The following is a 15,817-nucleotide window of genomic DNA, read 5'->3' on the forward strand; positions in this document are numbered from 1 at the left end:
TAATATGTCCCTGCGGGCGCACTCGCCGTGTCTCGCTCCCTTCGCACCGTAACTGCATTAGAGCTGTGCATTGTGTAGAAGCTCCCCGCAGGGCAATGCATTTCCGGCCATTGCATGCCCAAAACTGGAATGACGGTTCGGTTTCGGTCTCTGCGGTAGATTGATTTCTCAATTGCACTTAGCTCTTTACAAGCATTTTCGATTCCGGTGTGGCGGTGTGGAGCATGGCTTTGTTTTTGGTCTATTTTTGGAGAACTTCCAGCGTTTGTGGCGTTCGTGTTTATGGTTGGTTTGATAAATATTTAGTGCACTTTTTAATACACACCCGCGCACTAAGGCACTCTTCCTCACTGCCCTTTTTTTCGGTTGTGGTGCGTGCTGTGACTTCTAACTGTCGAAACCAATCACCCTCGATCATGATGCTGATGATGATGATGATGATGATGGCGTTGATGATCCTCTTCAGAGAAGCTATCGATTGCTGATGGCATTCCAATCGTTCATTGACGGACAAGAGCTGGCAAACAGTTCATGAGTGTGTGTGTGTGTGGAGGCATTTCAAGAGTTTGGGATGGGTTTTATGGGATGAAAAGATGAATATGAAATAGCACCAACGGACGGGTTATCGTTAATGCTGCATATCATCATCATCATCATCACCATCGTCAGCATCTTTACACGTCGTTCGATTCATTTCGTTGCTGAAGGACAGTAAAACAAACATTGCACACGCTTGCTCGTGTGTCCAATGCGGTTCGGACGTTACCTGACAATGCGCTTGAAGAAGCAATAACACCCAACGGATACGGTGGGAGATCTCGTTCGTTCGATCATCCTTCAATTGAGATCGTAAACGACGACTTCGTCTTTAGCAACCCGGGGGCCGGTTGTCTTCACCCGAGCACAACACAAACAGTCCCCTTCGCCCCGGGTGCATTTAGACCAATCGCTTCCCAATATTCCGGCACTCGAGTGTGATTGAGAATGCACTCGAAACGGACAGTAAGGCTCCTGACTTTTCGACGTTACCGTAGCAGGATCTTATTGGGTTGCATTTATCTTTGCTCTTCGCTTCACTTCCACTTGCTGCTGTAGGTGAAATTCCTGGAAAGCCCTGGATGACCTAACCCATCCACAGTGGTTTGGTGGCAGCGAGCACACGGAAAATGCAAATGCAGTCTCATCAACACCGAAGCCGAGAAGCTCCCAGTGCGAAGGAATTCAGAATCAATAAATCACATTTTCAACCGGGAAGATGATCGATTGACTTCTTGAAGGAGTCCGGACATATGAATGCAGATGGGGAACGTTCTGTCTTCGTGCATGGATAGTACGGTTTTCTGGTTAGTAGCTGTATGTGACGGAGTGAAATTTTACATCGACTTTCAATTTGATTATGATAACATGCTGTTGTACCGTTGGAATTGTGTATTTGTTTCCTGAGTTTGCTGGGCTTCCAGCTAAATTGGATCTGCAAAGACAGGGTAACCAAATAGGGAGGAATGTGTTTTACGTCACATCGCTCCTCTGTACCCTGTGTATGAGGGCCCGATAATTGCAAAATGTTGTTGAACGATATTTGATTAGGTCTTCCTTGAAGTATTGCCCCGTGAGAGCCGCTTTATCATTTGTGAAATAAAAGACAATTCGAAAAATGTGGAAATTGCACCATCGGGAAGATGTTCGATCAATTCTAGAAGGTTCTAGCATTCCTTACTAACCCCAATCGAGTAAACGAAGCATGTTCCTACTTTCTGCTAATGGTACTTACTGTAAGATAGAAAGACATTCTCGCTCTCTCAAAGCAAATATCTTTCGCCACGCAAACGTCGTCGAGCGGATAAGATAGATAATTTCATCTTTTCCCCGGCCCAACCATCAACCCACGCGGCTTTTATTGACGTGTGCATGGATTGATTCAATATTAGAAAATCACCACTCGAAACCCACCACGGCACGCGGAGACTCGGCACCGTTCGTTCAATCATGGTGCGTTGGTTTTCCATTTCAACAAAACACCTGGGATACGCAACTCCTGGAGGCACGCAAGCGGTTCTATTCCAGTGCTCAGACAGCCCCCTATTGGAGCAGCACCTCGGTGAAAGGGCTAACGAAATCGACAATCGTGTGAAGGTTTATTGGGAAAATATTTACTCTGCTTTGTTTCGAACGTTGACTCTCGACGAAGACACTGGAGATGTACGCCTACACGCATTCACGTTTCCATGGCAACCGGGGAGACATCTTTAATAACGTTCCAAAATCTCATTGACATACGATGACACATACAAATGCCGTGCTTCACCTTCCACAAAAAAAATCCTTTAAGACAAACAACCATCCAACTCGTGGCACACAGCACCTCAGCGCCTTTTTATCCCACTGCGTCCAATTTTCGCAGCAATCTGATAACGGCTCCCCCCATTCACAGGTGGTAGAGTGTGCGAATATTTGAAGCGAAATGATTTTTTTATTGAATTTCGAGAACACACTTTACATTTCGCCCTGCCCTGGCAGTGCTTCCACAGCGTGCCATGGTTGTTGACAGCAATAAATTTACATTTCTACTCCAGTTTCGGAGTGGCTTTGCTGCCGGAGGGCCCGGTGCTAAAAGGTGCCAAAATCTATTGATTTTTGCCCCTGCCCCTTGGTTTGTGTTTTTCCGTACAGAAGGAAAATAAAACTAAATTTCGTACCATTTTGAAAGTTTTGCTCCCCTAGAGGATGGGTGTAAACGGGTCGTCACTTACGTTCACGAGCTAAGTAAGAGCGGTTATTTCTTATCGCGTATTGCGTAGCATAAGAAACGGAACTATGTTTGGACATTTGATTAGGCGTGATTAATCAAACTGGACACGACCTCACGGTTTGCTTTCCCTGGAAGGTTGCTTCATGGAAGGTGTCTTTCCGAATTTGCTTGACAGACCTACGGAAATCAATCACTCGCGAACGCTTTGCGTGTTGGCCAGTGCTAGACACGAAACTCAAGTCATTATTAAAAAAAAGTATGCTCGAAAGAACTTACCATTTTCTCATGAATATTTTTGGAAACGTCACTCTCTTATACTTCGATAAGCATAAGCTTGCAACACGCACCGGAAGAAAACTAGAATTTCGGAACATAATTAAACATTCAAACACGATAATAAGCGCCGTCATTTCGGTCAAACATGGTTCGTGTTCGGCTGTGTCCCCTAGTTGTGAGACCAATATTATTAGAAAATATGCTGCTTAATGCGCTGAACTTTGAGTTCATGCTCTGTCTGTTTTTAATACCTGAAATACTAGAATTAAAATTGCGCACCTCTCACCAGTTGCTGCTGTCCGGTTAGCTTCGGGAACAGATTGGGCAGGAAGGTGTTCAAAGGTATCTGCCCGAATGGAATCCCCGAGAACGAGGCACTGATGCTGAGTGATCCCGCACCCGCGCCTGAAGAACTGGACGAGGCGCTGCTGCTAGAGGACGATGCCCCGCTGGACGATGCCCCACTCGTAGCGCCGCTTGATGCTCCGGATTGAGCGCCACCATGACCGGCGCCACCCTTGTTGAACGAGGACGATTGGCTGGATGAGGACGACCCAGTTAAACCGCCCGGACCGGTGAAGGTGTTGGACATGGTGTTACTGTTCGAACCCGACACCGAACCATCCTTGTTCGTCTGCAAGCTCTGGCTGGAGGCACTGTTCTTGTTGCCCTGCACGCCATTCTCGAAGAACGTTTCCGAGTTGGTTTGCGCGTTGCTCGACTGTTGGCCGAATTGGTTCTGCACGACCGAGGACGAACCGGCGTTCGCTTGCTCCTTGTACTTGTCCTTTTCCCGGATCGACATGGTGTTGGCGTTCGAGTTGGACAGCTGCAGGTTGCCATTTTTGTCGAAGTTGGCCGACTGGCTGTTAGCTTGGTTCTGGCTGCCCGAACCGTGCGCCGTCTGGAAGCTTTGCTGCTGTGTGTTGGCTGCACTCAGCTGACCGGATGACCCATCCACCGCCACATTGCCCGACGTGCTGCCCGCTGCATTCTGGTTGAACGTACCATGCTGGTTTTGGACGGTTTGTGTTTGACTCTGCGAACCGCTGCTCTGCTGGAACCCGTTGGCCACGTTCTGGGATTGACTCTGCGCGCCGGCATTGGAACCTACCGATGGTTGGTAGGGTGAAGACGGCGGTGGTGGTGGTGGTGGCGGTTTCACCGGTTTGTTCTGGAGGTGCGAGAATCGATCGTCATCGTCATCGTCGGGAAAGTAGATCGCATCCGTATTACGTCGAACGCGCCCCGGTGGTGGCGGTGTCACTCCGAGCGTTTCGTAGGTCCAAATCATCCCATCCTGTCCGAGTGTTTGGAGGTTAAGTTCCGGTGTTTTATTATCCTGCTGGACCGGTGGATTCACTGGAGGTGGTGGTGGTGGCGGCTGTTGGGGTGGATTGTTCGGAGCTTGTGGTTGTGCCGGTTGCTGAGGTCGGGGAGGTCTTCCCTGGCCGAAGAAGTTCGGGAATCCGAATGTCTGCTGTTGACCGGCGTTCAAGGCACCTTGGGCAACTGTTCCAGCCGAGTTGACGGCGGTGTTTACGAGTCCTCCAATTTGGTTAAAGAGATTCGGAAAGAACTGACGCTTTCGTCGTGCCTTCGTGCCTTCGAACTCTCCGCGAATGTCAATGTCATAGATGGTCTTATCGTCCTCTTCGTTATCCGTCGTAATGCCTTCTTTAGGTGCGGGTGGAGCAGGTGCTACTGGTGGGACATTGACTGGAGGAGATGGTGGTGGTGGTGGAGGTGATGGAGCTACAGGTGGAAGGTTGTTGTCACCCGTGGTTGGTGGTGGTGGAGGTGGTGGTGCTACTGGTGGGACATTGTCAGAGGACCAGCTGTTGTCGGTAGGAGGTGCTGGCTGCGGATTAACTCTTGGAGGGTTAGGATCCACTACTGGAGGTGCTGGTGGTGGTGGTGGTGGTGACGAAGGCACCGCAGGAGGTTGTACCGGAACTCCAGGCGTGACGGAAACCGGAGGTGTTGGAGGAATTGGAGCTGGTTTCACTACCGGAGTAACTGGTGCCTTCGGTACGGACGGATCGTACGGTCCTTGATGTGGTCTATCTTCGTACGGATGTCCTCCTTGATGCCAATTACCATGAGGATTGTTATTATTGCCTTGGAACCCATCCGGTCTACCATGATGGCCATGATGATTATGATGATGACCTTCATAGCCATATCCAGGCGGATGGCCACCTGGGGTGAATCCCATCTGTTGTCCGGGTGGAACGAACCCAAACGATCCGATCGGTCCCGGCGCTCCAAACTGGCCGGGTATGTACCCAAACCCGACACCGATCGGTCGCGCAACGGCGTTAAACGTCTGTCCGATCTGTTTGTTAACGCTATCAAACACTGCAGCCGTGTTCTTCGACACCACCTCGAACAGGTTCGGCTGTGCGCCATACCCATACTGCTGCATGCCGTAGTATGGGTTGTATCCAAAACCGGCTCCTACAGCTAAGCCCTGCTGTTGACCGTAACCGCGCGGTTGCTCGTAATGATCATCATCTTCTCCGCTATCATGCTGTCCGTAGCGACGATGACCGTTGGCACCTAAACAGAACACGCAATTTAGCTTATATTAGAAGAAGTGAATGTCCGCTTTTGGACATCGGAACAGAGCACTTTCGGAGCCGATGTTCGCTCCGATGCGTTTTGTAGAACATTTCACTCTATACGAACCTTTATTTGCGGCGGAAAGTATTAACAATGCACACACGACCACCGTGCGTAACATCATCGTCGTTGGTGAGGTGAAGTCTGCTAGAAGGAGACCCAGAAGTTTAGCACACAAATTCACACCTTTTTCGGGGGCTGTTTGCCAGAAAAGTGTTACACACCGCGCACAACGATGAGGAGAATTCACTCTGTCCGGAAGACGGTACCACGCAGAACTGATCACCGCTGCCAGATATCAACATCAACATCGCCCGTTGCTGTTGTCCAAATCATGTCCACAAGCAGCGAAATAGAACTGGTTTTTCCCCGTACCCGTGCCCCGGAACCAAGGCCCCGGTTCAACCGACATTGAAAACAACAAAAAGCCCGGCCATTGAACATTGATTTTGCACCGCTGGTAGGGTCGCGAACGCGGCGACGTGTCTTCGTCGTGTTGTCTTCAGCCGCGTCGGAACTGGTTTCGCTTTTTCGCGTTCTCTGCACAACCTCGCTCACGGACGTACCAAACTAGCGCCAAGGTCCGATGACGCAGCCACAATCCAACTTCGGTGTTACGGTTGTTTCTTCGACAGCCGTTTACTCTGCCGGCCGACGACGACCATGCAGGCCGGGGGGGGATTCCCAAGCACTCGACCGGCAAGGTTGTGTTGGGCCCCATTATAGTAACGGATCTCACCCAACAACGCACCTCTGTCATCAGGTTGCTACGATTCGAAGCGAAGTTGTTGAACTGTTTTGGAGCCGGGAAGGAAGTCTCTTATCAAGTGGAGGCTGCAGAAATAAAAAAAAACCCCGCCACGTCATCACAGATAGTGGGATTTTCTGATCCGCAAAACCAGTATCGGAACCGGGCGAATATCCGCAAAAGAAGGGACACTTTAAGGCAATCGAGTCGTCAGAATTCCCGAATTGTATCACCGGCCAGCTTTCAGCCAGCTTTCCGATCTCTGCTTGTTGATTAGCACAACTCTTGCCGCGAGTGACGCGCGATGCAAGGTTGGACGGTGTGGTTTTGGATTGGGAATTCCAACAGTACTGTTCCACGAACACTTGCCCGCGCCGGGTCTCATTACAACACGCAGGGTTTCATCGTTTGTGTGGCGTGAAATGTGAAAAGGGACCGCGCACCGTACGTGCGGTACGGTTCGATGCTTATCACATGGGGTCAGGTTTTTGACGTACTGGAAGGGGAAAGCGAGTACGATTGTGTCCGGTGCGTTCAGTGTACAGTCGCAACTTGAAGTCGATCGGTCCGAGTAAGATGCTATTCCTGCCAGTGAAGTTTGTGTTTGCCGTGGGATTGATTGCCACCGTGTCGATCGCACGTCCGTCTCACAGTGACGCCATTTACTTCCCCGAGGATGATCACGACGAGGTGAGACTGCCAGCGTTCGAACAGTCGGCCGCCTCCAATACGGGTTCGCAAACGATCGTCGGGAAGGATGGCAGTGTCCAGCAGCAAACGGCCGGCGGAAGCCAATCGGCAAACATTGCGGCTGATCTGAGCAGTGGTCAGCTGAGCGCTACCAACACGCAGCAACAATCGTTCCAGTCGGGCGACAAGTTCCAGAGCCAAAACCTGGCCCAAGGTCAGTCGGCATCGTTCGGGAAGGACCATCAGGCGCTGTCGAACACCAACACCGATACGAAGGTGGTGCGCGACGGTGCTAACGTGCGGGAACAAACGTCCGGCGGTTCGGGGTCGTCCATCCAGACGGCCCAGGGTAGCCAGGCCAGCCAGGCCCAGACACACTCGGAATCGTTCAAGGAGGCGGGAAAGGAGGGCAGTCGAACGACTGGGTCATCTCAGAGCCAAAACCTCGGAATGGATGGTACGGGGTCAACGTCCAATGCGAATACCGGTTCGGAGAGGATCGTTCTAGCCGATGGGACAGTGATCACCAAATCGCACGGATCGTCATCCAGCTTCCAGGTTATCGGCAACAAGAAAGCGTCCTCAATGGCACAAACTTTCTCCTCATCGTTTGGTGGATGAAGCTCAACCTCTAGCTCTGTAACAGTTCAATATTTGTGCCAAAATAAATTCGTAGTGATAATGTGCAAACTTCTCGTGATATTCTTCCCCTTGGAAGACCTTGCTGATGTTGATCATGCACGAAAATGAGGTCGAGAGTAACTGACCAAAATCACACATTTGTTGTTCGCGCTGCCGTACCCGGGTGAGATTAACCGAAGGTTATCGTCGACGACTGCTTCCCATCACAAGTCACTGTAATTCCTCTCGCGCCACACAGTCATGTTTTATTTTCATTTTCGTTCGAAATTCGTGGGGAATCGATGGCTTAAGCATGCATTAAAACAAAAACATATTGTTACACGGCGGCTACTGCCGCCACCGAAAGCGATCGATACGGGAATTCCAAGCCCGGCCTGAATAAACAACCCAAAAACATGTCTGGTGCTTACAGCACTCCCGGGGTCACGCGGTTAATCCAGCTTCCAGTAGCATTTACCCACTTTTTTTTTCTGTTACTCGTGTCCCGGTAAAACCTCCACTTTTCGGCTTATTTGTGGTTTTGTGCCTGCTGCAGCACGGTTAAGGCCCGTCAGTTTAATCCTACTTCAAAACTCGTGGAAGAATCGGATCTCGGTTCCACGGTGTATCCACACTGCTCAAGACGGGAACTCTGAAGCTCGTCCACAAATCATGATGATGGAAATCGTTTCCAACTGTTTCGTTGTTTGCTGCTTCGGGAAGCGATTAGCCGCGACTGGTTGACGTTACGATGACAATAGCTCCCGCAACCCCTCCCGCAATTGAAGTCATTATTCCATTCGATTCGATAGTGTGGGAAGGGGGGGGGGGACACAGTTTAAATAAGATTCGATTTAGCCCACGAAAAACAAGTTCAATGGGATGCCCTTTTCCATGGAAGCAGCAGCGTGTTGACAGCGTGTTGACGCACGCCCGTTTGAAGGCAGCGTCTTTGCAGTGGTTGCTGGAGTGTTTGCCCGAGGGTGCTTGATGTGATGAGTGCTGTGGTCTCATCATCGATGCGTTTAGCAGCTAATCCGTTCCATGACAAGTGGTGGCCTACCGGGCGTCGTGCTGCTGTTAGTATCTTTCTCTCTTTGAAGATTCAATCCTTCTAATTATGTACAGCAGCTTTAGCCAGTGACTGATGAGACGAAGCTAATTTATCAACTGGTTAAATGGGATGAGCAATGAGACTAAAGGGCCTAAACGCATGGCCATTAACATCAGTTCCTTTCGGTAGCATAGCAATTTTAAAAAGGGAAATTAATTTTATTTAATGCGGAGCTTAATATTTTACTTGCAGATATTAATCGTTTTGTGTTCTTTATAGTGAAATGAGTCATTTCTTTAAGTTTTTGTGAGAATTAAATTTAAAATTGAACGCACACATATTTTGTATTAACTGATGTGGAATACCAGCACGTCATAGCTGCAGTTACGCTTTTTTTCAGCCTTGTACCAACGATACAACAATAAATAGAGACGTTTTCCCACTCCCGAGAGGCCCTCCGGTAATTCTTCCCCAGCTGTTCACCCTCCTCACCGTGGGAGATTAAAGAAACGACACACAGGATATTCGTTTATGACCACGGAAATACACATTGAAACCAGAAGCACCGAAATGCAATAATCGCCCGTTTCGTATTCGATCGTATCCGACAGCCGAACACGACACTCGATTGTCGATTACCATAAACCGGTTGCTGCGTAATATCCTGCCCTGTAACCGATCAGGGCAACAGAACGGAAAGTACGGAGGGCGGTAAATCTCATCCCGTGCTCGAGAAAGCTGAAACCACGCGAGGTGTTTGCAGAAAATAAATAAAACGTCCGGAAATGAGCCCGCACACACTAAAGTGAGTTCGACGCGGTCATATTCTCTGGGCGCATCTTCATGGTTATGTGTTTTGAGGGGTGGGTTTTTTTGTTGCCTCTTTTGCAGGATTATGACCGTGGATTATGACATGCGAGAGGGTGCAGTAAAAGTGATTACAGCAAACATTCCATCACAAACAGCGATATAGACACAATGGTGTCGGATGAAGAGGGACCCAGCGGTGACAACGCAAAAGGGCAATCGATCGTACGACGGTGGTGCAGAAGCAGTGGTAACAATAAGCTGATGATCGCTGCAAACGAAAGCAAACATCGGGAACGGATCCGTTTTGTTTGGGTGTAATGTAAGGTTTTTGGCAACTTTCAGCTCTTTCAGTACGACACCCAATAGGCATGGAATGACCCCCGTCTTTAAGGTGCGAAACGAGATCTCAGTGTGTACTTTGACACCTTTATTTTCGGAGGCTGGCGGGACTGACTGTTTACCAGGTTTTACCTGGCACGGTTGACGGTTTTTGTTGTTGGCGGCACTCTTTTGCTGTTGTCGCTTCTGGGACTTCTCTCCAAAGCCTATCGTCGCTGGGAAGAAAGTCCGAACGTCGGCGTAGCGTATCGCTGTAGACACACAAAAGCAGCACCCCCACGAGCAGAAGGCCCTGGAACAGGGAGAGGAAGAAAGCCCGAAGATGCCGCACATCCGACCGAACAGCTGCAGTGTTGAAGTTTACGGTTGATTTGGCATAGTTCCAGTTCCAGTTTGCCCGTTCGAATTCTTCAACTAATTAGTACTTCTCGTTGCAGCTACTTCGTGACTTCGGAAACTGTTGTTGTCGCGGTATCGGGCAGTAAATCTTCCGTTTGCCATCGTGCTTCGGTACAAGCAGCCAAGCGACACTCCCGAAGGGCAGTGTGGGACCTATGTGACGAGCCTTCGTCCGGGGACCACAGTGATAGGCACCAAACTCTAGCATTCTTCGAGGTGAATTTGTCGTGAAGGGAGTGATCACAAGCAAGATGTGGTCCAAAACGATAAGCGCCCTCACAAGTGAACTGTGGAGTTTGTCAACTATTCGACGAGACAACTGTCACTCCCAGCTGAGCTTACTATCAGTCCGCAAGGCGAGCCCTCGAGTTTATGCAAATAATTATGCTTTAACCGCGCTGTGCGCGAAGGGTAATGAATGCAATGAAATGCGGACCAAGTTAATAGAAGAACACAAAAACCCCCCCCCCCCCCCGAACGGGTAACTAATTGCACAATCGAAGGACATTTCATTCCTCCCAGTCGATGGCTTTGCCGCCAGTTTGGAATGAAGCTAGAAAAGGCTTGGTTTTAAATGGGATTGGCCCAGCGTTTGGCATAATATGTGAGCATTCAATTCACCTCACGCTGTGGCGGTAGTTCATGGCATAATTAAAAGCATCGGTTTTTATGCTACCGTTCGGAAGCGGGGCTTTAGTTTTTGGTTGAGGTTATCTGCATATGGTTGCAACGCGCCCGTGGGACACACTGGAATTGATTCCATAGGTCATCTACAGAGCAAATACCGCGTCGCGAACAAACCGAGTGCGGTGGGTGCGAAGGTGCATAGAATGAGCGAGATTTATGCTAATTTTAACATTCTACTCCTCTTTATGGTCGTGTGTGAACGAAGGCAACCTTTTGTTCGGAGAATGGAATTAAGTGACTCAAGCATAGTTGGGTGCGAGCAATTTGGTCGCTGATTGGTTTGAGTTAACGGAAAAAAATGACGCGTTTCAAAAATTGAATATAGTAGCCATTGAACTTGTTTGAGATTAAATTGCTGCTCACTGCTCACTGCTCACTGCTCAAAAGCATCTCACTATGGAATATGCTTTACCCAGGAATAGATTGTTTTGAGAGTTCGTGTAGGTCTGGAATTTCCAGAAAGTTGGGAAGAGATTTTAGTTTATTCCGGACATTGTCCTTCAAAGCTTAATAATAATTTTGTCCGCAATGATGAATAGAATTTTGAGGAATACTGACTTGTATTCTCAATGTCAGTGAACGTATTTATAATGAATGCTGAATAAATGAAGACAAACGCTACCTTATTTTCCTTCACGAGAGTGTGAGAAAATGTGTATTCCAAATAAATACGCTAGTTGATTTACGCTTTATTTTCAACCGAAAACTATCGTTTGGGGAATATGAATTACAATACGTACGATGATTATGAAATGACAGCTCGGAACATCAACGGCACAGGATGAGGCTGGTCTTATATTGATACAGCTGCACAATGTCTAAACGGTAATCATTAGTGCCGTCCCCGGTACGGATCGTTTGTGACACATTAGAAACACATACGCCAGGTTTGCTTTCACAATTTCTCACATTACAAACATCCACCGGCTCCTGCTCCTGTCCTGTAAGCAGTGATGCTCTACATATTTCCCATGCATTTTTCCACTCTTCATCGCACTGTTCTAGATATTGATGCCCGTCCGGTAGCCGAAGACGGTACAGGGCAGAGTGCTTTCCAAACAAGCTGAGCTGCAGTGGTAGCAATGGGAAGCAGTCCCACTGTTTGCTTAAGAATGTCTCAATCGTCTCTTCTTCGCAGCATAACGACGCTGTCACCGGATCCCGCAAGTAGAACGCTCCATTCATGCACTGTTCCATCATACTTGGGTTTGTTTTTCTTGCGTGGTGTCGCTCTTGCTCTATCTCGCACCCAATTCCTATGGCCAGCAAAACTGAGTTTCTTACAGCGAAGATCTATTCCGTGCTGTTTTTAGTTTCTTCGCATATGCAAACAAATCATCATCATCATCATCATCGTCAACATCAGACCGTCGACCCTGACAGACCTCTTCGACGTGTTAACGGTTATGACATCATCTCCGGGAGGGCAGTTTTTAAAGTCCCACCGCACTACGTGGTGGGAAACCTTGTGGGTGCGAATGAAGCGTAGCAAATTAGTCTAATGATGCGCACCGTATCCGAAACCCATTCCAGCGGTGGAACTATTTTCGGGTTTGGCCCCAACAAGCATTCCGAGCTGGTCGAGATTTATGGTACACGCTCGCAAGAAGTGTTCGCCACACTGTACGCGCATCGCAATTTCTGCCTCGTGGCCAGTTTGCAAGGTGAGTGCATCTTGCACTGCAGCAGACTGCAACCCCGACCTTAAAAGACCCCATAATTAATGGTGACAACACTGCTTTGGTGTGCGATTATTTATAGCGGTTTTGTACCCGTTACTCCCCGGACGCACGGGAGATGTGTGCGGCGAGTCGTCTGCAGTTGATGGAGTTTAAATGGCTTATTAAATGCATTCGCAGCATGCACAACAACACCGCAAAGAATGTACCGGGTTTTCCACCCACGGACGCGATGCGCACCGGGGTTTGGGTGCGTGTCACCCGATGCACGGTGCGGCACTGTGACACCTCGTGGAGACACCAGCTGCTACCGAGTGGAGCGAAAATAGCCAAGAGGCACGCAATTGATACACCGTTTAAGTGCTACTGCTTCATTAAATCTTGTTCACCTTACCCGTGTTCCGTATGGCCTCAGATGCATCTCGCGTTACATTCGTTGGATGGATAAAGGGAAAGACTTATCTCCTACAATCCACCATTTTTGTTACTGTATTCCTGAGATATTCCCCCAGACTTCCCCAGACGGAGAGCGAGGAATCACCGCACGCTTTATTATGTTGTCACTTTGCAGTAGTAAATAAAATAAATATATGACCCTGTTTTTCGTTGGACCCCTTTTGTGGCGGGATTTGTGCACGCGCGTTCCCTCGTTCGGCGCATTCCCCGTAAATCATTTTAATATGAAAAATTTATTCGAGCCACTTCAATATAAAAAAAGAAAAAAAAAACGTGACAATTTTATGCATTGCTCGGTACGGTCGTTCTCGTTCGCTTATCGCGCACCGCGCGCTCATCGTGATCAGATCACCCAAGGAACGTTCCAAGTTCAATGGTTCCAAACCGGGCTCAAAGGGCTAACCTTCTTGCTGCGGTCGTGACAGACAGTCGGATGGTCTTATTCCTTCGCATTAACCAACCGCTGGTATTAAATCAAAGGACAATGTTGCTTTTGGGAGCTCTATATCTCGAGAATCTCGTCCTTTCTGCAGCGACCGGAGCGAGCGACCGTCTTGGCAGACTTTTAGCCGTGAGTTACTATTTAGACGTACGATTTCTAATTGATGCTAATGAAGGGTCTTCCACTCTTCTCCAGAGAATCCCCAATCCACTTCAATCCATGTACCAATCATCATGACCAAGGGCCACAAAGCACCATCTTCTAATTGTGAACAAATAGACCACACTCGCCAATTAGCGGTCCGGTCGCGTTTTTCTGGTGACTGACGTGCGGAACACTGGCTGCCAGAAGCTGATCAGAGCGCCACCAGCGGGACTACCACGTACAGTTCCAAGCTGTGGACTAGCTTTTAGACGATTTGAACATCAAACCCCAGCACGATAAACAATGAACACCAGAACCGTATTCCATCTGTCCGCCGTTTTTGGGAAATTTGGGAAGTAAAGTTTTTGGATGTACTTACTACTACCGCTCTGCACCAGCTGCAAACTGCCCAAACTCGAATGGAAACGCCACGAGTAGCGGAGTTTTCGGGGCGATTATTTGTGCGTGAAAGTTTTCGTGGATGGTGGGCGGCCAACTTTTCGCTAAACGCCAATTAGGCAATTTGCTCGCCTGATCGGTTCATTTCAAAGTCCTGCGTTCAAATATGTACCGAAACAATTTATTGTTTCGCTCCAATTGAGGTGTAGAAATAATAAGCGCTTCCGTGCAAATAGGCATGCAGTGGAATTTCTCGCAAATCATCAGCGGAAACGTTAACGGATGAAATATTAATATTTTGATTGCTCTAAATGTGCTTGCGTCAAAATGCCTAAACGCCTAAAGTTATGCAAGTTTGCTAGACAAATCAGCCTACTGAGAGCATCTTTTCAATATTTTATCACTCAGCTCGTTAATGCAAAAAATTAGTAGGCTTTTTGGGTCGGGAGTCTTACACAAAATTACTACCCACATTCGAGTTATTAACCTTGATTAATAAACCCATTAAACAAAATTAGTAAACCCACCTAGTAAACCTTAGCCGACTACCGAAACCTTTCGGCAACCCTTATATGTACAAACTTACTGAAACAAAACCAACAGTCAGCTTACTTTCTTCATAATTAATTGTAGCTCGAATATAAAACATAAGGCAAAACCTTTGTATCATTAATAAGGCAATCCGGATGGAAAATTTACTAGAATGTCGAGACTGGTATTCTTTGCTGAATGTTTACTCTTTCAACTCCGCGGAATGCGTCCGGTAATAACAGTTATGCACAAGAAGCAGACAAAAAGTATTATTTACCCGTCATATTTTTGTTTTATTTCCGAAATTCTCTTCTCATTCTCCCCAGCCTATGCTGTCTCGTGCAAAATGTTTGGCAAGGATTCATTTTTGGAAGGATCTGGCGAAAATTGCATGCTCACTGCTGCAGGTAAAGGTAAATGCAGCTAACAATGGTCATTCTACCTCGACTTTCTCCCACTTTCTCTTCGCCAATATTTTTGATTGCATTTTTTTGTATTACAAAAAAAAACACACAGGCATGATTCGATTGCGCTACGCGTCCATTGCTTAATGCCGTGAAAATTGTGTCCGAACCTCATGCATTATGAATATTTTTAATTAAACTCTATTATTGTAAGCAATTTAACCGATCGTACATGGGATTTTCGTACCCCTACTCTATCTCTCTCGCTCTCTTAACCTTTTTTGTCTCATTATTCGTTTCGCGATGCCATTATTGCATTTTCAGTTGCAGCACCATCGCACTACAACACCCTCGCTGCCATTTCAGCGCTGCCTCACCCATTGTTCTTTCGCTTGAAAGGTTCATGGTGATTTAACTTCGATGAATGAATTTCGCGTAAATTGTCTGTCATGCCATATTTTGGCATCTGCCGGACGATGAGTGTTGCCTCTCTCCGGGAAAGTGGAACCCATGTCGACCCACCTTCCCCCTTCGGGTTACACCCAAAGCCAAAGGAAAATCGCCCACTGAATGCGCGCGATGTGTCACCGGATGGGTGAAACATCGAATCGCAACATCATTAAAGCCCCACAAAAGGGAACCATTTTCGGTGGAACGAGCTATCCTGTGGATATTGGAAATTCGGAAAATTCGCTCGATGTAGCTTTTCACGCCGGGTATTCCGTACTATGGGGCGTTACAAAATGCTACCCCAAAGAGAACCA

The 15,817-nt window shown here is 48.0% G+C and overlaps 1 protein-coding gene across 1 annotated transcript; it reads right to left on the reverse strand.

Annotated features, from left to right (window-relative positions):
- Nucleotides 1–3,206: 3,206 nt before the first annotated feature.
- Nucleotides 3,207–5,961, reverse strand: LOC128298857 (SR-related and CTD-associated factor 4-like). The gene is made up of 3 exons (XM_053034657.1): nt 5,835–5,961; nt 5,717–5,797; nt 3,207–5,587 (listed from the first exon to the last, which is right to left on the reverse strand). Exons 1-3 carry the CDS (start codon nt 5,959–5,961, stop codon nt 3,291–3,293), a joined length of 2,505 nt encoding a protein of 834 aa, XP_052890617.1. The 3' UTR covers nt 3,207–3,290.
- Nucleotides 5,962–15,817: the final 9,856 nt, after the last annotated feature.

The sequence above is a fragment of the Anopheles moucheti genome, chromosome 2 (assembly GCF_943734755.1).
Source record: "Anopheles moucheti chromosome 2, idAnoMoucSN_F20_07, whole genome shotgun sequence".
Taxonomy (NCBI): domain Eukaryota; kingdom Metazoa; phylum Arthropoda; class Insecta; order Diptera; family Culicidae; genus Anopheles; species Anopheles moucheti.

Excerpts from the sequence above, each read along its gene's own strand:
- LOC128298857 (XM_053034657.1), bottom strand. The coding sequence starts at position 5,961 with ATGTTGATGTTGATATCTGGCAGCGGTGATCAGTTCTGCGTGGTACCG. Across the intron at positions 5,798-5,834 it reads AAACAGCCCCCGAAAAAGGT|CAGACTTCACCTCACCAACG; the intron begins GTGAATTTGTGT and ends GTCTCCTTCTAG. Across the intron at positions 5,588-5,716 it reads ACTTTCCGCCGCAAATAAAG|GTGCCAACGGTCATCGTCGC; the intron begins GTTCGTATAGAG and ends TGTTCTGTTTAG.